Source organism: Mirounga leonina, unplaced genomic scaffold (assembly GCF_011800145.1).
Source record: "Mirounga leonina isolate KUSES-001 unplaced genomic scaffold, KU_Mleo_1.0 Mir_125, whole genome shotgun sequence".
Classification (NCBI taxonomy): domain Eukaryota; kingdom Metazoa; phylum Chordata; class Mammalia; order Carnivora; family Phocidae; genus Mirounga; species Mirounga leonina.
Window position 1 is genome coordinate 36,835,943 of NW_023270305.1, and position 24,868 is coordinate 36,860,810.

General features: G+C 35.8%; 1 protein-coding gene across 6 annotated transcripts in view; it reads right to left on the minus strand.

Annotated features, from left to right (window-relative positions):
• Window positions 1-22,310, minus strand: part of CTNNA2 (catenin alpha 2) — a 957,367-nt gene extending 935,057 nt beyond the window's left edge. For all 6 annotated transcript variants that reach the window (XM_035001191.1, XM_035001192.1, XM_035001190.1 and 3 more), the window contains exon 1: window positions 22,209-22,310. In XM_035001191.1, coding sequence (XP_034857082.1) covers window positions 22,209-22,310 — 102 coding nt within the window. The remainder of the gene's footprint in view (window positions 1-22,208) is intronic.
• Between the last annotated feature and the right edge of the window lie 2,558 nt (window positions 22,311-24,868).

A 24,868-nucleotide genomic window follows, 5' to 3' on the forward strand; every position in this document is an offset into this window, starting at 1 on the left:
AAATGTCCACCTTCCCTGATTCGATACAATGCCTGTCCTTTCTGGGAAACATGCTCCTATGAAGGATAAAGTTTGGAAACCATTTAAAAATGTACAACCCAACAAAATATTCTGAAATCTTTCATAATCGGGTGAAAATCATTTTTACCATGCGTGAATAAATCACCTAAAGGGATTTTTATCTCATCTTTTCACAAAATTCCCCTTGGGGATGAACACAAGCTTGAAAGGTTTCAGTCAACAGTATAAATTGGGAGTTCGTGTTAAATAAGCCATTGAAAACTGCAGTTTAGAATGAAATTACCATCTCAGCCATCACCACAGGGCTCCACAGTACACTTACAATAATAGCCATATTTTGTAATAACATTATATTCAAGTAATTTATACATTGTTTTCCTTTTTAAATTTAACTAACATGCTGCAGGGGATCTTAAAAAATCAAGGATACATTCTACTCTCCCTTTCATTTTTCCAAGCCCAGGTAATAATATGGCAACAATTATCGATACTCTTGGGATGATAAAACACAAAATTATTAGTAAAAAGATCAACCAGTAGATATGACATTCTCCTAAGCCCATTAATTTTTCAAAATATACTTTTAAAAAAGACAATATAACCTAATAATTATAGTTGAGTTGTTCCAAAAACTGTATCTTAGCTCCGTTAAGCTTGGAGACTTATATTAGTGAAAAGCAAAAGAACAAAAAGAAAAGAGAAAGAAAGATTCTCATTAAGTAAGGGAGGCATTAAAAAAAAAAACAAGGAGAGCACTTACTGTGTCGGCAAAGAGATCATCATTCTTCTACTCATGTGACAGAAATTTACCAAATAATTACTGCATGCCAGGACAAGACAAGAATACACAGAGAAAAGAATTTCTGGTCTTGTGGATAATATAGACGATGCTTACAAGCGCGCATGCATGCGAAAACCCACAGATACACACGCACACACACATTTAAAACAAGGAATTATAACCTTGCAGTTTGAAACATAATGAGGGGAAATACAGGATGCTCTGAGACAGAGACCAAGCCAGGTTTGTGGGTGTTAAAAAAAAAAAAAAAAACTGAAGAAAGCAGCATCCAGGATAAGAACTGAAGGATGTGTAGGTGCTAGCCAGTCTAGCCAATCTAAGGGAAAAGAAAGAGAAAAGAATTTCCAAGCATATGTAAAATGAGAAACCACTGAGTTTTAGACATTGAAAGCAGTTCTTTCTAGATTGAGGACAGAAATTGAAGCAGGAGTGACAAGAACGGGAGTAAAAAGAAACACAAATGAGGAAGTTGTATTTAATTTAAAGTGAAGTGGTCAAAAATTGCTCTAAAAAACAGTGTTGACAATCTCTTTCCTACATTGCTAATATACTCATTTGAGATATTAATTTTGGCATTATCTAGAACTTACCAATTAGTAATGAAATCAATTCTTGTTCCAGAGCCTACACAATAATTATAACAAATACTCTTAGTATGTCTCAAATATTGCATGGGGCATATTTAAATTACACAGTGATTTGTTGTTTATCTGAATTTCAAATTTGCCTGGGTGTCCTGAATTTTTATTTACTAAACCTAGTAATCACAGTCAGGTAGCAGTCAAGGAAGGATATTTGGATAGTCAACTAAATGGCACAAGAGTGATAATAGCTACATGTGGTACCGATATTCCAATGCCAGTTCAGCAAATAGGAAGTTCATAATGTTTTCAGAAACTTTAATGAAGATCCTTGTGCCCAATGTTACATTAAAGCTCATAAATTCCTTTGAACACTGATAATTGAGAAGAACAATTTCATTGAACACAGGTCAAGCAAAATTATTTTTCTAAAGAGAATATGATTATAGGAAATGTGAAAAGACATTTTCTTTACATGTACATATAAAATATACATATTCAATGTATATACTATGTATGTACACTATGCCTTTTATTATGAATATGAAATATTACAGATTTCAGCATATGAAAACAAAAATATTATTTTTTATTGGTGACTATGTATCAAAGCATTGATACACACTCTTAGAAAACTAATACATATTTTCATCCTTGAAATCCCATAAAAACAATTGTTATTTGATAACATTTTCATTAAAAAAGTACTGCAACATAAAATTACTACTTATTACTAACTAATTTTGGAAGAATGAGGCAGGCAAAAAGTAAATATACAAATTGGACTTTTTTTTAAAGAAGGAGTATTTAATCATTCAACAAATATTTATCAAATATTTAAATGTCCAAAATACTGGGAATATGTATGTGAACAAGACTGACATCATCCCTATCCTCATGGAGTTTTTGACCTTTTGGAGGAATCAGACAAAATACACAGAAATAGACATATGACAATTACAAATGGTGATAAGGGCTCTGAAAGAAAGAAACAGATAAAATATGGAGAAGGTGGGGCAAAGGGCATGTACTTAAAAAAAAAAAAAGAGTAGTCAGGAAAGTTCTCTGACATCAGAAAAATGGTAACACAGGGGCTCAAAGATGCAATGAAGCCAGTAATAGCATTAAAAGAGCAGCAGCATCCTATACAGCAAGAGAAGCATATGCAAAGGCCCTGAGGTCAGGGAGAACCCCATTCAGCCAAAAAACTGGAAGAAAAGCTCTGTGGCTTGAGTATGGTGCTTAAAGGGACCCAGCACTAGATGATGGTATTAGGGGACAAATCAGGATATGGTTAAGAGTTTTAATTCTATCCTAATATGCAATAAAAACAATTACAGTCTTTTTTAAATTAATTTCTTTATTTTTAGAATTCCAGTATAATTAACAGTGTTATATTACTATCAAGTGTACAGTATAATATTTTGATAATTCTATACATTACTCATGCTCATCACAATTAACTGTACTCTTAATCCCATTCATCTATTTCATCCATCCCTTCACCCACCCTCCCTCAGATAACCATCAGTTTGTTCTCTATATTTAAGATTCTGCTTTTCTGTTTGTCTCTTTTTCCTGTTTGTTTTGTTTCTTAAATTCCACCTTTGAGTGGAGTCATATGACATTTGTCTTTCTCTGCTTTTTTCACTTATCATTATAAACTCTACTCCATCCATGTTGTTACAAATGGCAAAATTTCACTCTGTTTTATTGATGAGTGATATTCCATTGTGTGTGTGTGTGTGTGTGTGTATATATATATATATATATACCACCTTTTCTTTATCCATTTATCTATCAATGAACACATGGGTTGCTGCCATATTTTGGCTACTATAAATAATGCTGCAATAAATATAGGGGTGTATATATCTTTTCAAATTAGTGGGTTTTTTAAAGATTACTTGATTGATTGATTGATTTGAGAGAGAGAGCTTGAGAGCAGGGTAGGGGGCAGAGGGAGAAGCAGACTCCCCACTGAGCAGGGAGCCCGATGTGGGACTTGATCCCAGGACTTTGGGATCATGACCTGAGCTGAAGGCAGATGCTTAGCCACCCAGGTGCCCCCAAATTAGTGTTTTTATATTTGAGTAAATACTGGATCATATGGTAATTCTATTTTAAATCATTTGAGGAATCTCCATACTGTTTTCTACAGTAGTTTCACCAGTCTGCATTCCTTACAACAATACAGGAAGGTTACCTTTTCTCCACATCCTCACCAACACTTGTTTCATGTGTTTTTGATTTTAGCCATTCTGACAGGTGAGAGATGGTATCTCATTGTGGTTTTGATTTGCATTTCCCTGATGATTAGTGATGTTGAGCATCTTTTCATGTGTCTGTTAGCCATCTGAATGTCTTCTTTGAAGAAATGAAATGTCTTCCATTTCTTTAATTGGATTATTTGTGGGGGGTTTTTGGTATTGAGTTGTATAAGTTCTTTATATATTTTGAATACCTTATCAGATATATTATTTGAAAATATCTTCTCCGATTCAGTAGGTTGTCTTTTAGTTTTGTTAACAGTCTCCTTCAATGTGCAGAAGCTTTTTATTTTGATGTAGTCCCAATAGTTTATTTTTGCTTTTGCTTCCCTTGCCGCAGGACACATATCTACAAAAATGTTACTATGGTCAATGTCAGAGAAATTACTGCCTGTGCTCTCTTCTAGGATTTTTATACTTGGAGGTCCACATTTAAGTCTTTAATCCATGTTGAGTCCATTTTCGTGTATGTTGTGAGAAAGTGATCCAGTTTCATCCTTTTGCATGTAGCTATGCAGGTTCCCAACACCATTTGTTGAAGACTGTCTTTTTCCCATTGCATAGTCTTGCCTCCTTTGTCATAGATTAATTGACCATATAATCATGGGTTTATTTCTGGGCTCTATACTCTGTTCCATTGATTTATGGGTCTACTTTTGTGCCAGTGACATACTGTTTTGATTATTATAGCTTTGTAGTATATCCTGAAATCTGGGACTTTGATACCACCAGCTTTGTTGTTCTTTTTCAAGACTGCTTTTGCTATTGGGGATCTTTTGTGGTTCCATACAAATTTTAGGATTATTTGTTTTAGTTCTGTGAAAAATGCTATTGGTATTCTGATAGGGATTGCATTGAACCTGTAGATAGCTTTGTGTAGTATGGACATTTTAATATTTCTTCTTCCAAACCATGAGTATGGAATACCTTTCCATTTGTTTGTGTCATCTTCAATTTCTTTCATCAGTGTTTTATAGCTTTCAGAGTATAGATCTTTCACCACCATAGTTAAGTTTATTCCTAGGTATTTTATTACTTTTGGTGCAACTACAAATGGGATTTTTTTAATTTCTCTTTCTGCTGCTTCATTATTAGTGCACAGAAATGCAACAGATTTCTGTATATTGATTTTGTATCCTGTGATTCTATTTAATTCATTTATTAGTTCTAGTAGTTTCTTTGTGGAGTCCTTAGGGTTTTTTATCTATAGTATCATGTCATCTGCAAATAGTGAAAGTTTTACTTCTTCCTTACCAATTTTGATGCCTTATAGTTCTTTCTCTTGTCCAACTGCTGTGACTAGGACTTCTACTACAATGCTGAATAAAAGTGGTAAAGGTAGACATTCCTGATCTTAGAGGAAAAGCTCTCACTTTTTTACCATTGAGTGTGATGCTAGCTGTGGGTTTTTCATGTATGGCCTTTATTATGTTGAGTTTCCTCTAACACTACTTTGTTGAGGGTTTTTATTATGAATGGATGTTGTACTTTGTCAAATACTTTTTTTTCATCTACTGAAATTATCATGTGGTTTTTATCCTTTCTATTGATGTGATGTATCATGTTGATTGATTTGCAAATATATTTTTTAAGATTTTATTTATTTGAGAGAGAGAGTTCGAGAGAGAGACCATGAGCGGGGGGGGATAGAGGGAAAGAGAGAGTAGCAGACTCCCCAGTGAGCAGTGAGCCTGATGCAGGACTCGATCCCAGGATCCAGGGGTCATAACCTAAGCCAAAGGCAGACACTGAACCAACTGAGCCAGCCAGGTGCCCCTGATTTGCAAATATTAAACCACCCTTGCATCCCAGGAATAAATCCCACTTGACTGTGGTGAACGATTTTTTTAATGTATTGTTGGATTCAGTTTCTTAATATTTTATTGAGGATTTTTGTATCTATGTTCACCAGAGATATTGGCATGTAGTTCCCTTTTCTTTTTTTTTATAGTGTCTTGATCTAGTTTTGGTATCAGGGTAATGCTGGTATAATAAAATGAATTTGGAAGCATTCCTTCCTCTTCCATTTCTTAAAATAGTTGGAAAAAAAATAGGTATTAACTTTTTTAAATGTTTGGTAGAATTCACCTGTAAAGCTGTCTGAACTTTTGTTTGTTGAGAGTTTCTTGCTTACTGATTCAATTTCATTGTTGGTAATCATTCTGCTGAAATTTTTTATTTCTTCTTGATTCAGTTTTGGGAGGTTATATGTTTCTAGGAATTTATCCATTTATTTTATTTTATTTATTTATTTTTTTATATCCATTTCTTTTAGGTAGTCCGATTTGTTGGCTTAAAATTTTTCATAAAATCTCTTATGATCCTTTGTATTTCTATGGTGTCAGTTATTTTGGTTATTATGGTTTTGTTTATTTGAATTTTCTCTCTCTTTCTTCCTCTCTCTCTTTTTAGTGAGACTGGCTAAAAGTTTATCAATTTTGTTGATCTTTTCAAAGAAACAGCTCCTGGCTGTTTTGTTCTATTCTAAACATTGATTTGTTCTATTGATGTTTTCATTTCTATTTTGTTTATTTTTGCTCTAATCATTATTTCCTTCCTTTTACTAGCTTTGGGTTTTGTTTGTTCTTTTTCTAGCTCTTAGTTGTAATATTGGGTTGTTTGAAATTTTTCTGGTTTCTTCAGGTAGGCTTGTATTGCTATAAACTTCCCTCTATAAAAAAGCTTTCCTGTATCTGAGAAAGATTTTGGACCATTGTGTTTTCATTTTCCTTTGTCTCCATGTATTTTTTTATTATGTTATGTTAATCACCATACATTACATCATTAGTGTTTGATGTAATGTTCCATGATTCATTGTTTGTGTATAACACCCAGTGCTCCATTCAATATGTGCCCTCTTTAATAGCCATCACCAGGCTAAACCATCCCCCCCATCCCCCTCCCCTCTAAAACCCTCAGTTTGTTTCTCAGAGTCCATACTCTCTCATGGTTCGTCTCCCCCTCTGATTTTCCCCCCTTCATTTTTCCCTTCCTGCTATCCTCTTCTTTTTTTTAATATATAATGTATTATTTGTTTCAGAGGTACAGGTCTGTGATTCAACAGTCTTACACAATTCACAGCGCTCACCATAGCACATACCTTCCCCAATGTCTATCACCCAGCCACCCCATCCCTCCCAACCCCCCACCACTCCAGCAACCCTCAGTTTGTTTCCTGAGATTAAGAATTCCTCATATCAGTGAGATCATATGATACATGTCTTTCTCTGATTGACTTATTTTGCTCAGCAGTCTCCATGTATTTTTTGATTTCCTCTTTGATTTCTTTGTTGGCCCACCCATTGTTCAATAGCATGTTATTTAACCTCTGTGTATTTGTGTTCCTTCCAGATTTTTTCTTGTGGCTGTTCTCTAGTTTTATAGCATTGTGATCAGAGATGATGTATAGTACGATTTCAATATTTCTGAATTTTTTGAGATTTGTTTTATGGCTGTATATGTGATCTGTTCTGAAGAATGTTCCATGTACACTTGAAAAGAAAGTGTATTCTGCTGTTATAGGATGGAATGTTCTGAATGGATCTAACAGATACAGATAATGTGTCATTTAGAGCCACTGTTTCCTTGTTGATTTTTTGTTTGGATGATCTATCCACTGATGTAAGTAGGGTGTTGAAGTCTCCTACTATTATTGTATTACTATTGATTACTTCCTTTAGGTTTGTTGATAGCTGCTTTATGTATTTGGGTGCTCCCATTTTGGGTGCATAAATACTTACAATTGTTATATCTTTTTGTTGGATTGTTTCCTTTATGATTATGCAGTGTCCTTCTTTGTCTCTTCTTACAGTATCTGTTTTAAAGTCTATTTTGTACAATATAAGTACTGCTGTCCTGGAATTCTTTTCACTTCCATTTGTATGATAAATGTTTTCCATTTCTTCGCTTTCTTTTTTTCTTTAAAGATCTTATTTATTTATTTTATTTTAGAGAGAGAATGTACATGAGTAGTGAGAGGAGCAAGGAGAGAGGGAGAGAATCCCAAGCGACTCTGGGCTCAGTGCAGAGCCCAACGCAGGGCTCAATCTCACGAACCTGAGATCATGAAACCAAAAGTCAGATGCTTAACCAACTGAGCCACCAGGTGCCCCCATTTCTTCACTTTCAATCTTGCATGCCTTTAGGTCTGACATGAATCTTTTATAGGCACATATTGATGGGTCTTGCTTTTTTATCCATTCCATCACCCTATGTGTTTTGGTTGGAGCATTTAGTCTAATTACATTCAGAGTAATTACTGATAGCTATGTACTTATGGCCATTCGTTACTTATTTTACAGTTGTTTTTGTAGTTCTTCTCTGTTCCTTTCTTCTCTTCCCCTTTCTCTATGGTCTGCTGGCTTTCTTTAGTAATAGACTGGGATTCCTTTTCTTTACCTTTTGCATATCTATTACTTGTTTTTTGATTTGTGGTTACCATTAGGTTTCTATATAAAATCTTAAGCATAGGGCGCCTGGGTGGCTCAGTTGGTTAAGCGACTGCCTTCGGCTCAGGTCATGATCCCAGGGTCCTGGGATCGAGTCCCACATCGGGCTCCCGGCTCAGCAGGAAGCCTGCTTCTCCCTCTCCCACTCCCCCTGCTTGTGTTCCTGCTCTTGCTGTCTCTGTCAAATAAATAAATAAAATCTTTAAAAAATAAATAAATAAAATAAAATCTTAAGCATATAACAGTCTATATTGATAGTTACTTAAGTTTGAACCCATTCTAAAAACACTAAATTTTTACTCCTATCCCCCTCACACACATTTGAGGTATATACTGTCAAACTTTACATCCTTTTATTTTAGAAATCTCTGGACTGACTTTTTTAGATATACTTAATTTTACCACTTTGTGCTTCCTACTTTTCTTACTCCTGTTTCCGGTCTTTCCATTCCATTCAGAGTCCTCTTTAACATTTCTTGTAAGGCTGGTTTAGTGGTTATGGATTCCTTTAACTTTTCTTTGTCTGGGGAACATTTTCTCTCTTTCTCTTCTGAATCATAGTTTCGCTGGATAGAGTATTCTTGGCTACAGGTTTTTTTCTTTCAGCATTCTGAATATATCATGCCACTTTCTTCTGGCCTATAAAGTTTCTGCTGAAAAACTGTATATTCTTCTGTCTACTCATTTTGTGTAACTCTGTGTCTGTTTCTATGTGTTAGGAAAGTCAGCTACATGCCCTGCTCTTGAAAGTCACGGCCTTATGAAGAAGAGGTCCTGTGGTGTCCTATAGGGCAATGTCCCCAGTTCACTAGAACCTGGGGCTTTAGGGATGTCTCCTATGTCTGCTGCATGTGCCATGTTGTTGTGATTGAGCCACATTTGCCTTCTGCCTAGTTGTCTTCAATGCCTTTCTTTGTCTGTTGTGGGCAGGATATGGTCCCTGTGTTGTTAGTGAGCCAGTCTGGGGCCACCATGGGCTTGAGTTGGGTCAGACCAGGCAGCTGCTAGAGCTGCAGTTGTACTGAACTGTGAGATGCTCTCCCCGTGCTGACCCCTGGGAAGCTTTTGTTGGTGGGCAGGGCCTGCAGTCAGATCAGATGTCTGCCCCCAGCACACGGCTGGGGCTGCAAACTGGTATGTATGGCCTGGGGCAGGAGTCACTTTGGGGTAGTACTAGCCTCTGTCAGGGCTGCTTACATAATGCCATGGTTGTGGCTCTGCTTTGGAGAACTGTGGAGGCTGGGTTGGAGGGGCAGGGTGGATCCACAGGAGAGTGCAGGGGCAGAGCACACTGTTAGCAAGCTACATGGAGAGTGTTTGTGCTGCCCTCACTCCTGCAGCTGGTCCTGCATCTAGGCTGGGGGCTGAGGGAGGGAAATGTCAACTGCCAGCTCTTTTGTTCTTGAAAAAGTCTCCTAAAGATCCCTGCTTCTCCACACATGTTCTGAGATTAGTAAATAAATCTTCTTTCCATACATCCCAGGCATTTTTCAAACTGATTTATGCTGTATCTCAGCAGCATTATTTGTTAAGCTGTCTCTTTAAAGGCAGGCGCTCAGTTTCCTAATGTCCTCTGGCTCTGCCAGAGCCAAGCCCCTGATTTTCAAAGTTCCATGCATTAAGGCCAATGAATGTTAAGCCCCTCTCATTTTCAAAGCCAAACATTTTGGGGGTTTGTCTTCCCAGTGTGGATCCCCCATGCCTAGGGTGCTTGGTGTAATGTCTATTCCTCTCCCTTCTCTGTGCTTGCACCAGCCCTCCCTCCCGTGGACAGTCTCATGGGTCAGCTCGGTTCCCAATGGTCTTTGCCCTTCCTACCCTCTTTGATGTGGCTTCTTCTCTGTGTTTAGCTGTGGAAAGTCTGTTCTGCCAGTCACCTTCTGGGTTATTTACACTGCTGCGGGTGTTGCCTAAGAATATCCATGGGATGAGGTGAGTTTAGGATCCGGCCATCTTCTGTAGGAGTCCTGTGCCACTCATCATAGCTTGCATAGTCCAGCAAGAAAAAGGAAGATTTCCTCTGCTTGGCAACAGCAAGCTTCCTAATTGCACGGTCTTAAACAGGAAAACGATATGATCAAATTATACATTGTTTCCAATGATCATTCTGATTGCTATTTAGAGAATGTATAGGAAGTGAGCAAAACTGGGATTGGTGGATTATTTAGTAAGTGACCATGGTTGGTTATTGGTGTGAAAGGACTTGGGTTTAGAACCGGGACTTCAGCAGCACAGATGGAGAGAGGAGGGCATATCGGAGAAAAGAGAAACCAAGGAGAATTCCTACATGTGAGACGAAGGCTCAGTGAAGAGATGTAGGCTGAAGATACAAATTTGAGTACTGTCAGTATATTGACAATACTTACGGCCATAGGGATGGGTAGAATCAACTGCGGGAAAATGCAGAAAAAAAGAAAAGAGGAGTCCTAAGTCTAAGCCCTGAAAAACATAAACATTTAAAGCTGAGGTAGAAAAATAAGATAAAGCACAGATTGTGAAGGCACAGCCATGTAGCCAAGACAGTCGAGTTACAGAAGGACTCAGAATTATGTCAGAATGAAAGAAAAATAGCTGGTTAGATTTCCTATGACTTTTCCTGGCCTTCCTTCCTTCTTAATTAAATGTGAAAACAAAGCATTTATTTTGTACTTTTAACAGGATGACAAGAAACAGAAAAGCATGTGTGTTGCCATGCCCCAATCCTTAATCTCAGATCTCCGACAAGCTTTAATTAGTTTGCTAGTTCGGGGCTCCTGAGTAAATGCAATTCTGTCACTTCGTAGGCATTCTCATGCTTGGTAGAGTGGATTTTTTTGGTCGCCAGCTCAGATAAGGTTTCTATACTGTCCAAGGTAGTTTTGAGCAATTTTGCTAGCTAACCTCCCACAATTTCTTGCTTGAAATTTTTGAATTAGTATGCATAAGATTTTGTTAATTGTCCAGTGTCAAGCACATAAAAATCATTATTCTTTTCTGACATTAATTTTTAAATTTAGTTTTTAGTACCACTTTCCCATTTAAAATAGTTGCCGTTCACTGAAATGGAAAGTGCAAGAGGAAAAATATTTTAAGGTTTGCGTTTATTGCCAAACAGAATAAAAGAAAGAGTTATTGCTAAGTTTGAGAATTCACATGCATTAACCACTTAATAGGGAAAATAGGTTTTTAGTTTAACTTATTCATTTGAATGTTAAGGAATTTGTTTACATCGTGTTTGCATTCAGCAAATATCTGGTGTGGGCAAGAATTAGGTAATGCAAACTAGAAAAGGAATTAATTCCTGACTGTACATATATATTCAGTTCTCTTTGGCTTGCTTCTTTTCCTCTTTTTTGTTTGTTTGTTTCACATTTTTATTTAAGTTCCAGTTAGTTAACATACAGTGTAATATTGGTTTCAGGAGTAGAATTTAGTGATTCATCACTTACACAGAACACCCAGGGTTCATCACAAGTGCGCTCCTTAGGGCGCCTGGGTGGCTCAGTCGGTTAAGCGACTGCCTTCGGCTCAGGTCATGATCCTGGAGTCCCTGGATCGAGTCCCGCATCGGGCTCCCTGCTCGGCGGGGAGTCTGCTTCTCCCTCTGACCCTCCTCCCTCTCATGCTCTCTGTCTCAAATAAATGAATAAAATCTTAAAAAAAAAACAAAAAAAAACACAAAAAAACAAGTGCCCTCCTTAATCCCCATCACCCATTTGACTCATCGCCCCCACCTCCCCTCCAGCAACCCTCAGCTTGTACTCTACAGTTAAGAGTGTGTTTTATGGTTTACCTCTCTTTTTCTACCCCCTTCCTCTGTCTGTTTTAATGTTGGGAGTTCACCCCTTCCCCACCTTCAGTTTAATCCTTTACTCTCTTCCCATTTCACTCTACCAATTCTCTGTGTTTGATGTACTAGCAACTTGCCAATTCGGTATTTTCGGCCCATGTTTACCTTAGGGGCAGCACACTTACTCAGTTTAATTCATCCCAGGCCTTTTATTATGTGGTCTAAGTCTCTCCCTTTTTTCATCTATAAAATGGAGGAAATAATATGACTTCACCAAGTTGACCCAAGAAGTAATGAAAACTCCTAGAAATATCTAAGATAGTTTCAGATACATAGCAACTACTCAAGAAACATTAGAATGTCCCCCCCTTTTCTCCTTAGAGGGTCCAGATTATCTATGGTTAGTTCCGTGCTAATGGAGAAGAGCTCCAACTAAAACAAGAGCAGTAAAAACTGTCCAAAGCAATGACAAAACTCTAATGAAAGTTATTTAGAAAACTTACTTCCGCAGCTTGGACCATCCCTATGAGCAGGACACAAGAAATCAGGATTGGTGAGCTTAATAAAGTGTGAGGGAAAACGTCCAAAACCCCCTTTCTCATGGAGAACAAGAAATTAATAAACTGAGGTAGAATGTAGAGCACTCATTTCATAGTACCTTAGGATTTCGCTTTTATCCCCTACTAAATAAAATTTCTCTTATTAGCATTCATAAAATACTCACTGTGTTTAAGTCAGAAATTATTGAAAGGAAACATTTTGATAGAAGAAAAGTTAGTTGCATCATCGTTAATATAGTTTGCTTGTATTCTAAAACCATATAATATACTGCTTAACTTTTGTTGTCCTAGGCTAATGAGAAGGAAATAGAGGCAGATGTTGTGTGTTAACTGTGACTCTATTTATTGCTAAACAAAGGTGAAATGATGCCATGGTGCACTCAATAATTTTGATTTGCAGTAGTTGATTCTAAAGGTAGGGGAGAATTGACACATCACATGGTACATGGTACTGAGTGTTTGCTAAACACAAAAAACCCAGAGCTAGAGTAGTCACATAATCATTTACATCATATGCAATGATGTAACAGCATCCATCAAATTAATGTTGATTTCAATTTTTGTTTTTGTGGTTTTAGTACTTATTTTGTAATTTTCTTTATGAATGAAAGTATGTGCATACATAATTCCACATTTATATTACTTTAAGTCCATTCTAGGATTTGGGAAAATTTTGTCTTGTTTTTGTTTTTTTGTTTAAAAGGGCTCCGTACATTACTCAAGTTTCAAAACATGGCCAACACAGCTGGCCATAAAACAAAAAGAGCATCATTCCCATCTGGTAGCAGACATCAAAATTTTGAACATAATCCCAAAACAGAAATTAATCTAATCCCAGACAATATACTAGTCAATTAAACTTCTATTTCAGAAATGGCAGACACAATGACTACCAAGCAATCTACCATAAAAACTCAATTCAAAGAATTATTTCCAATATAATAACTACTTTAGGTATATGTATCTACTGTAAAAACAAACAAACAGAACAAAACAAAAATGCAGCAATTTAAAAAAATGTTAATATTAGGGGATGAAATAATACTTGCAAAACAAAAATACTTTATAGTCTTTCAATTAAATATTTATATATGTGATTTTTTTCTATAATATATACTATTTTTTTAATTATGTCATGTTAATCACCATACATTACATCATTAGTTTTTGATGTAGTGCTCCATGATTCATTTTTTGCATATAACACCCAGTGCTCCATGCAGTACATGCCCTCTTTAATACCCATCACCAGGCTAACCCATCCTCCCACCCCCTCCCCTCTAGAACCCTCAGTGTGTTTCTCAGAGTCCATAGTCTCTCATGGTTCATCTCCCCCTCCGATTCCCCCCCTTCATTTTTCCCTTCCTGCTATCTTTTTTTTTTTTTAACATATAATGTATTATTTGTTTCAGAAGTACAGGTCTATGATAAGTAAACTTCTAAATCATAACCTTATTATTTCTTTTCAAATCCTATTTTAATATAAAATGAAGATATTTTTAAATAAAAAGTTATGGTATTTTATGTAGTTCATTCACCCACAGAAACTTCTACTAAAGGCAGATAAACTAAACCATTTTTTCAGACAAGGAAAATAGCATTCAAAAATTAAAATGGGATTGGTATGAAAATATTAAACAATAAAAATAGGAAAAATACTCGGAAACAGAGTAATCAAGCTATATATAACATTGATCAAAGAACTAAACCAACTTAATGGAGTTCACATCATTTGCTTTTAGCACATCCTTCACTTTTTATACAATTTAAACCCTTTGACAAAAGTACACAATTTATTGTAACATTGTAGTGTCACCCTGGAAACCACCTAACCTTGAATCTCATGAATAAACCATGAATTAAGGTAGTTCTCAATAATGATATGCTCCAGACAGATGGGTACCATGAGACCTCATTTTATACTTTCATTCTTTTGGTAAATTCATACAGAAAATACTCTATCTTGTAAACTGTGTAAGACAGAGTATGGGATAGCATAAAGAGGCACACACTGGCTTAAGCCTCAGAAGTTACTTCATTTCTGAGTATGTTTATTTCTAGAATAATTTTCAGTTTAAATCCCCTGATTTTAAATTTAAATCTCATGATTTCCTAATTTTAAATGCACCGAGGAAATTAACTATAGCTGTGAGTCACACAGATGACTCCTTTAAGAAGACTTAATATCAAAAAAAGGAGAAAATCAAGTGTTTTTTTAAAGTATAAATTTAAATTTTAAATTTTAATAATAGTTTTAAGTGTATGACGTTCTAATTACTTACTTTTGAAATAATTAATTTTTGAGTACAATTTTAAAGGACCTAACTATAGAAGTCACTAGAGCCTAATCTAAAAGAGGCCCATAGACATTACTCAAAATAATACTGGAAATGATTAAAGAAAGGTCCTCTTCTTAGGAGGGTCTTTCCCCATTATACCTATTTAGAACAGCTCATTAAACATCAATGGTATTCTTTTTTTTCAGATGCTTATTGTGATTTAAGTTGCAGATTCATCTTTCTAAAAGGAAATAAGGAACTAAATTCCAGCAAATTCCATTCTATCCTATTGTGATGGACTGAGTTTCATTAGCTTGCTGAAGTTGAATTCCCAATAACTTTAGAGGTTCCTGCTTTAGTAATCTTTGATTAAATGTAACACACAATTTATTCTTTTCTAAACCTGCATTAAAATATTTTTCTAAAGAAAATACCTAATGAATCCCTATTTTATACATGGCACCCATTCTCTAATAACTGGAAAGCCATTACTACCAGGTAGTAAAGAACACAGCATTAAGAGCAAACCTGTATCAGGATAACATCAGACATTTCATCAATCACTTTAATGCACCATCTCATGTATCCCTTCAATAATTCTGTGTGGTACAAATTATTATTCTCTATAATTTACACTTGGTGACACATTAAGTAACATATTCAAGTTATCATTGGGGATCCTGTACTTATAATCAAGCCTTCTTGACTTCAAAGCTTGTGCATACATAACCTCTACTTCAGTGGCATAAAAGTAATTACAAATTTTCATGTTAAAAACTATAAAATTAATACCCATTTTATATAGGAAAAATAATTGCCCTTATATATTTTTTCAGTTAAAAAGAGAATATTTTCCTGTTTTGATTTCTAGCTGCTAAGAACAAATGGAAACTTTATTTTTTTTTATATTTATCTTCTATCTAGTCACCTAACCCCATTCTCATATTAATTTTAATTACATCATAAAAAGAGTGTTTTCTCTGTCCTATTCCTATGTTTACATGGTACATTCCTTTATTTTAAAAATTTGATCCCATTCTTATTTAGACATTTTAGTAGAAATAAGTGCAAAATTCTATCAAATGTCTTTTTAGCATCTAATGGTATAATCAATTGAGCTACTAAAATATTTTTATTTATTTCCTCATACTAGGCTATCCTTATATTTCTTAAAAATTTCCTATTTTGTAGGGGTGCCTGGGTGGCTCAGTCGTTAAGTGTCTGCCTTTGGCTCAGGTCATGATCCCAGGGTCCTGGGATCAAGCCCCCAATAGGGCTCCCTGCTCTGCGGGAAGCCTGCTTCTCCCTCTCTCACTCCCCCTGTTTGAGTTCCCTCTCTCTCGCTGGGTCTCTCTCTGTCAAATAAATAAATAAAATCTTTAAAAAAAATTTCCTATTTTGTTATATATATGCTGATCTTTGAACATATTGCTGGATGGTACTTACTACATTTCATGAACTTTTTTTTTGTTTTTTGGTGTTTTTTTTGTTGCATTTAAATTCAGAAATGATATAGAACCAACATTATCTTTTTGTAAAAAAAAGTTTTTAAAAATATCTTGAATTTTTAATGATAAAATTATGATTCTTCAAAAAATGACTGAGGAGTTATCTTTTTCTATAGTTGAAATGGTAATTTAAATAGCATTGTGATTATCAGTTCTTTAAATGTCTAATAATATTTAGCTATGCATCCATCTGTTCTGGTGCTTTTTGATAACAGATCTTCAAATAGCCTTCCAATATTTATATGGCTTATTCCAGTTTTCCAGTTCCTTCTGGATATACTGTGGTGATTTAAATTTTTCTAGGAACTTATTTCCTTCCTGTAGGTTTGCATGTTTCATCAGAGTAGAGTTGCATGTAATAGTCTACTATGCTTCTTTTACCCTCTCTGTTCCTGGAATTATTTATGCTCTCATTCAAAATCCTATATATTTTTCTTTATATGTTTTCCAAAATTTGTGTGTTGAGGATTGGTCATTTCAAAGAACAATCAAATTTTGAATTTATTTAATCGCTTTAACTTTTATATTCTATTTTATTGATTCCAGTTTCCATTGTTAACTAAATTCTGTTCTAGTTTCTCTTGATGTTCTTTTTCTAAGTTCTTAAGACGAACACTTAGTTTTTTTTTGTTTTTGTTTTTGTTAATAAAAAAGACATTTAAGGGATGCCTGGGTGGCTCAGTCATCGAGCGTCTGCCTTCGGCTCGGGTCGTGGTCCCAGGGTCCCGGGATAGAGCCCACGTCAGGCTCCCTGCTCGGCGGGAAGCCTGCTTCTCTCTCTCCCACTCCCCCTGCTTGTGTTCCCTCTCTTGCTGTGTCTCTCTCTGCCAAATAAATAAATAAAATCTTTAAAAAAAAAAAAAGACATTTAAAGCTAAAATTTTGTACTGAGCACAGTTTTTATTGGGTGTGTATATTTTGTTAGGAAGACATCATTTTTTTCATTAACTCATATATACTTTGCATTTACCTTTGGTTCTAAGAGTTATCTAAGAGTGTTTCCTAATTTCTACTATGTTATTTTTTAGTTTTCTAATAAAATTGCCTAATCAGGTATTTTAGTTTTCTAATAAAACTTAGTATCACAGGATGTGGCCTATTAAAAATTTTTACTTTTTAGAATTTATAAAAAATTTGGACATCTTGTTCAAGGACTAAACTTTCTAAGATAAATCCTTTCTCATTTGAAATTTCATGATTTCCATAATGTAAAAATTATCCAAAAAGGATCTTGCCATTTTGACATTGTAAGATAAATATGCAGCCTCATATACATTATGATTAAAATGAGATAGTTTTGCATATTTTAAATACTTATCAACAGTAAATTTCTAATGTCATTTTTCTTATGACAGTGAATGAATTTTACTGAAAACCCTTAATTCCTGGTATTTATTTCATTACTTATCTATCCGTATCAGAAAACTAGGATGGTTATGAGCATATTGCATCACTGAATACCACTATGAACTTTATTCAATTCATAAAGGGGCGTGTGTGAGTGTGTGTGTGTGTGTGTGTGTGACGCAAATAGGGCCTTGATTTAGTTTTCTTTCTGAGTTGCACCTTTTTAAAAAAATGTTGAACAGGAGTTTGTAGCCAGTATTTTCTTATCTCTCCTTTCTGATTCATATGCCCTTCAAAGGTCAACAATCACATCAGTCCTAACATTAAGGCTTTATTCTAGGGGAGGGAATGCTTAGTCTTGATAGCAGAGCCATAATATTAGAGGAAATAATAGAGAAGCTTGTCTGAAAAGTCATGTTTTTGAAAGAATCTCTCTCTCTAAATCAGGGTAGGAACACTGAAAAGAAAGATAAGCCATATAGATACCAGAAGATATTAAAGGGATACTAAGACTCATTACAGTTCTAAGTCACTGTGTGAAATTCAAGAAGGGTTTTACATATTCTACTGTATTAAATGAACAAATATGAATTAGACATTTAACTGTCCTAACTTTTAATAAATGTTTTAATGCATTGCCTTTATCTGACAGAATTTAGGTACGTATATATGGAAAAAATAATTTTTAATTATAATCTTAGATATACTATTCTATAGATAAGAGAAATATGAGCAAAATACAAATACATGAAAATTTTAAGAAATGAAAGATAGTTTATGGGTAATATTTTGTTTTCCTATGCCAGATTCATTTATATCCTTCTCCTTGACTTATACAGTGTTGGATAATGGCTAACACAAGCCTGAATATATAGCCATCAAAAAACAGAAAAATGGAAACTATATTTAATCAATTATACCGGTCATTGTGTTTTAATTATTGTGTTTCATTTACTCTGTAAGATAAGGATTAAATTTAATATTGATATGTAATCTGAAGGTAAAATTCTGAGGCTAGAGAAAGACAGTCTGCTTTTAACTAGGCTGAAGGAACTACATTTCAGACCAAATTGACCTGACTCAAAAATATCTCCTAAGCCAATCTTTCTCAAGCTGTCTACGATGAAAAGCCATATTTTTGTTATTCCAATACATCATAAACCAAAGCACTATAAAATACAACAAAATGAATGATTCAAAAATTTAAAAAAATTAAAAATACAAGTCTAAAATTACTCGATTCAACATACATAAAATTATTCTGTAAAATGGTCATAAAAATTTAAAAGCACTTACTCTCAATTTCTGTGCTTATTGCAGACAAATAACAAACAATTCATGCATAGGCCTTAGTCTACAGACCATAATCCGAGTAGACGACATACTCCCATATCTAAGGGCCATTCAGGAGTAAGTGTTTCTCAAAGAAATTTTCATAGAGCTAACAAGAATCATGATCAACTGAAAAATGTGCATAAATCTAATGAAACATTTCAACAATTACATACAAAGATATCCACTTCCTATACCCGGAAATTTGTGAATGTGTTATCTTCAATAACAAAGGGACTTTGCAGATGTGATTAGTTTAAAGATCTATAGAGGGAGAGATTATCTTAAGAGTATCTGAATACCAATGTCATCACAAGTATACTCATAAGAGAGAAGCCAGAGAGTTAGTCAGAGGAAGAGGTGAGATAGTAGAAGCTGACGTCAGAGGCAGAGAGATGTGAAGGTGGTATGGTGCTGGCTTTAAAGGATGAAAGCACCACAACCAAGAAATGCAGGTGCACACCAGATGCTGAAAAAGGAAAGGAATGCCCTCCTTGAGGAACACAGTCCTACCAACACCTTGATTTTATGAGTTCTGACCTCTGAAACTATAGAATAATAAATCTGTGTTGTTTTAAGCTACTCAGGTTGTGGTAATTTGTTATAGTGGCAAATGGAAACATACAGATTTTAGTTCTTGGGAGTAGGGCGCTGCTATGACAAACACCTAAAAATGTGGAAGTAGCTTTGGAATTGATAACAGGCAGATGCTAGAAAAATTTAAAGAATTTTAATAGAAAAATCCAAGATTGCCTTGCACTGACTGTTAGTAAAAAAAGGGATAATAAAGGCCTTGCTTGCAAGGACTCAGAAGGAAGTGAGGAGCATGGTAGAGGAAGCCTCTTATCATCTGAGAGGATATCTAAATCATTATAAAAAGACTGTAGAAACACAGGTGTTAAAGAGATGCTAGGGAAGGCTCAGAAAAAAATGAAGAACATGTTACTAGGAAATGGAAGAAAGAGTGACAGAAAGCTTGGATGGATTGTATCTTAGTTATGTGGAAATCAGAATTGTACAGGATGAACTTGGATATTTAGTCAAGAAGTTTTCTAAGCACGGTGTTGAAGGAGTGCCCTGGTTTCTTCCTCCTGCTTATAGTAAAATGTGAGAAGAAAGAAAGAAATTGAGAGAACTGTTAAGCTAAAAGAAACCAGGACTTGATGATTTGGAAAATTCCCAGCCTATGTAAATTGCAAAAGGCGTAAAATTAGAAAACTCACTCTCGGGAAAGTATGCTCTGGAGAGAAAGCCAGTTGCATGTCTAGATAACCTTTGGCTTGTGCCTTGGAAGGACTGAAAGCTCAGAGTATTCAGTCATACAGAGTGCTTCTTTGAAGAGATTAGGCATGTAATTCATGGATGGCTTTGACCATTTCAGCAGAGGCCAAAAATGGAGATGGGATTATCTGGGAATGTTCTGTGAAGTAGCCTCTTTTCTAATAGCGTCAATCCTAGAGACAAATGGGAGAACCACAGGTTTCTTAAGAATGTTCTATCAGGGGGCGACTGGGTGGCTCAGTCAGTTAAGCATCTGCCCTCACTCAGGTCATGATCCCAGGGTCCTGGGATGGAACCCCGTGTCAGGGCCTGCTTCTCCCTCTCCTTCCTGATCGTGTTCTCTCTCACTATCTCTGTTTCTGTCTCTCTCTCAAATAAATAAATAAAATCTAAAGAAAAAAAAAAAAAAAAGAATGTTGTATCAGTAGAAACACTGCCAGTTGTTCCCAAGCTTTCCAGTGTAAGGGAATTTGCCCAGCTGGATTTCTAAATTGCTTGTGGAAGAATTGATAATCCTTTTTTTCCTTCCACCTTCTCCCTTTTTAGTGGGACTATCTGTACCTATTCTCTTATGCTGTGCATCTTATCCCAATGCATTCTGGGCACATATATATATTGTTTTCTAGTTTCACAGGTAACAGATGGAGAGGAATTTTGTTCAAGAATGGATTATAACCAGAACCTTACCTACACCTACTTTAGATGATTTAGATGAAAATATTTGGAATTTTTAAGCTGATGAAATTTTGATGAGATTTTGGACTTGAAATGATTCTATAATAGGTTGAGATTTTAGGGAATCTGGGGATGTGGTGAATGTGTTTTCCACGTAGGAAGGATGTGAATTTGGGGGTGGACAGAAGGCAGACTATGTTGAGCTGAATAATGACCCCCAAAGATGTCCATGTCCCAATCACTGGAAACTGTGAATATGTTATCTTAAATGGCTGTGATTTGGTTAAGGATCTTAAGATTATTCTGGAGTATTTCAGTGGGCCCAATGTAATCAGAAGGTCCTTCTAAGAGGGAGGTGTGAGGAGAGAAGCAGAGGTCAGAGTCAGAGAGAGATTTGAAGATGCTACATTTCTGGCTTTGAATATGGAGGACGGGGTAGAAGAAGGCAAGTGGATTTCAGAAGATGCAAAAGACAAGGAAGGACATGCACTCTGCCAGAGCCTCTACAAGGAATGCAGCTCTGCCAACACCTTTACTTTAGGATTTCTGACCTCCAGAACCATAAGATAATACATTTGTGATGCTTTAAGACACTAAGTTTGTGGTAATTTGTTAGAGCAGCTATAGGAAACCAGTATGAAAAACCAGTAATTGAATTTAAATTTAAAAAAAATAATAATGAAAAGAGGAAACAAAAAAGAAATTTCTACTTAATTTGGCATAATATTTCCCTAAAAATACACCATAAAAATCTTTAATTTTCACATTCCATGTATTTCTGAGTTTAATATAGCAAAGAATATGTGTTGTAAGATACTAAAAATTAACTTTTAAAACTTAAATTCTGAGAATTTTTTTTTCCTGTTGACAGTCACCTGTGGAGATGTAGCGACTGTGACAACAAAAAAAATGGAACATTTCATTTTTCCAACATGATAAATTCTCCATTTTAAACTAAAGAAAAGTAATATACTTTGCTCTTAAATAGTCAATACAGTTCTTCCCACTGTGCATGAGCATCTGAAAGTGAGCTAGGAATGGTTTAGTTAGACTTGAATTCATTACTAGGAATGAGAGCCCCATTCACCAAGGCCCCTCTTTAATTACCTCATCAACCTAATTTCAAAAATCATATGATGAGTTTTTAAAAAGGCACTTCACATGCTGTTGGGCAATAAAACTGTCCAGAGTTCAGGCAGTAACGTATCTTCAGTCCTTAGCATTATGGCATGACGTATTATTCACTCTTAGCGATTTCTAAGTTTTTTGAAGAGTCATGATATAATCACAACAGAAACATATACAAGTAACAAAGTGTTTCAAATCATCCCTTACCTGTGTAACAAGTGGCTCCAGAAGCCTCTCCACTGTTAGTGTCCGTATTTCCAAACTTTTGGGGTCCCATTTTAAAATGATAGGTGAAGTTGCCGAAGTCATGCTCCCTATAGAAACACACATTACTGGTAAGAAATAATAATTACTGAAATAATCGGCTACCTTGGGGGTTCAAAATGAATAAGTCACCAAAACTCAGAACATAACTGAAGATTATATATCTTGTTGAAACTCATCAAATTAAAGATGGGGAAATCAGAACCAGAACTATGTAAGGCAGTGATGTTGGAATCACATTAAAAACTGGGAGCTCCTGAGGGCACCTATATATGTTAGACAAACTACTGGGATTCAACGGGTATGGAAATATTTTACTCACTCAATATTTAGTACATACATACATCTGCCAAATGCTGAGAAAGAGTTGGACCTTGACCCCAAGCAGTTTATGGTTTCAAGGTAGCGAGACCCAAGGTAGGCAACAATTATGCCTCATTCTATGACCAAGGAAAGCAGAGGGCTATGGAAAAACTGAGAAAGGACACCAAAGTCAGTCTGGGAGACCAACCAAGACTTCCAGGAAGCACAGTAAATCCATCATGATCACCACATGAGGGACCTATGTCATAACAAAATCCTACTTTGTTTTCTTCACATCATAACTGACCACTGAGGATATTATACTCCCTGTGGCAGCTGAGTTTCATTCTCTTAAATAGGAAGGACACTTTGCAAACTGAGTGGTGATGGTTCTGAAACTTAGCTTGCTGCTATTTACATGCTCTCTGATTACTCACTGCATTTACATTCTTGTCCCATAAAATCAGTGTCTGATAAGGTTATTTATTTCATTCTAAAGCAATCCTCTCCTACCTAAGAAACACTGATGTGCGGGTAGCAGCCTCCCACATTATCAAGCACAAAATATGGCCCTGGCCTCAACAGAATAAATTACACATTCTATCAGATGTGTGTTGTTCAGTGAGAAACTGACTGCTCTTTGCTGAATATATTTCAACAACTAACCACTGGACAAGCAACCTTAGAATGTACAAACTAAATCTGAATCATTTGCTTTAATACCACCATAAATCAAACTGTTCATAGCTTTTCTCTTCTTTTGAGTCAATGTCTGCACTCCATTCCATCCTTATAAATCAATGTAGATGATTATTTCTATTAGAATTAACAGTACAAAGAAGGTCTGTCACAATAGGCGCATGCCTCTTTACTGCACTGCTATGGCAAATAGACCCAACAAATTTGCTTTGAGGGGAAAAAAGGCAAAGACACAGTGTGCTGGTATTTTACCTCTCTCCAAATGCCATGTTTTAAATAAACCAAGCACAGCGATCCAACCATAGACAGATTTAGATTTGTGTTCCTTCACAACAACAATAGTTGGCACAGATAAGCTGCCTGTCCTCCAAAAACCTAAAAACATTTTACACATTTCCCATTCACACTACCAACTGCCAAATGGTAGCTCTGACATGCACGGAATTCTGCTGCTGGGCAGCACACCTTCTTGTGCTGTGGAAGGATGAAAATGCCAGATGCGTTGTGCATGCACACGATACCACTGTCCCTACTTCAGCCAGATCTACCTAAGTGATCTTGGCCCAGTACCTATGACACAGTTATTGCAAATTTCTGGGGAGGTTCTCTGAAAGCCTTTTTCAAGCTCTGATAGAATAATGAGTAGCAAAATAAATGATGATGTACAAGGAAGTCCTGTATGGAAGCTGGATAACTAGCAGCGAAGTCATTTTAACACAACAGTGAAAGGCACTAAGTGAGACTGTGTAGCGAACTGTCATTGTTACATGAACATGCTTCGCATATAAGCTGGGGGACCAAGGAAAGCATATAAAGTCTTTTATGGATGTTCCAGTGCAAAACTGTAAAGAAATGGCATTCAAAATATGCTGAGGTGAGAAACAAAAATGCTAGGACAATCACATCAGAGACACTAGCATGCAGCAGGCAGAAATGGGAAACACTGAACAAAGACCCCAAGCCAACTGTAAGCCAAGAAGCAGAGTTAGAGCCTTGAATCCTAAAGGTCGCATAGTCCTTATAAATCTAGATATGAAAGGATAAGAGTTGCTGGGCAAAACACTTGACTTAATTTATTCTTTTGGGGATTAATCTTTTCAGCCACTTCTTGAGACACAGGTAAGATTCAAAAGCAAAAGGCAAGGAAAGGTTACATGGTATTAATTTGTTGAAGAGGAAAAACCTAGTCATAGAAACTTTCAGTGGTCTTTTTTCCAGCCATTAAACTTTTGATATGGTTTGGACTGAAACTAGGAATTCTGCCCCTACCCTACAATATTTTCATAATTTGGTTTAATATCCAAATTAGCAAGGACCAAGCATGAGGGATAAGTACTGCAAAATCTCTAGCTCATAGCCCAAGATGTTGATATGTAAGATTCTCATTGCATTGCGTATGAGGAGCATCCTAGCTTCAGGCTAGCTATTGAGCATGAGGTAGAAGAAGGTAAGAAGCTCCTCTGACTGCACTACCTGAGCTGGTATAATCCTTGCAATCTATTGTTTCTAGAAGAACAGTTTGCGTCCTGCTATTTGGGACAAACACTTGATTGCTTTCTCCTATATGTACTAGCACTTGTATTACAAACATTTTCCCCATC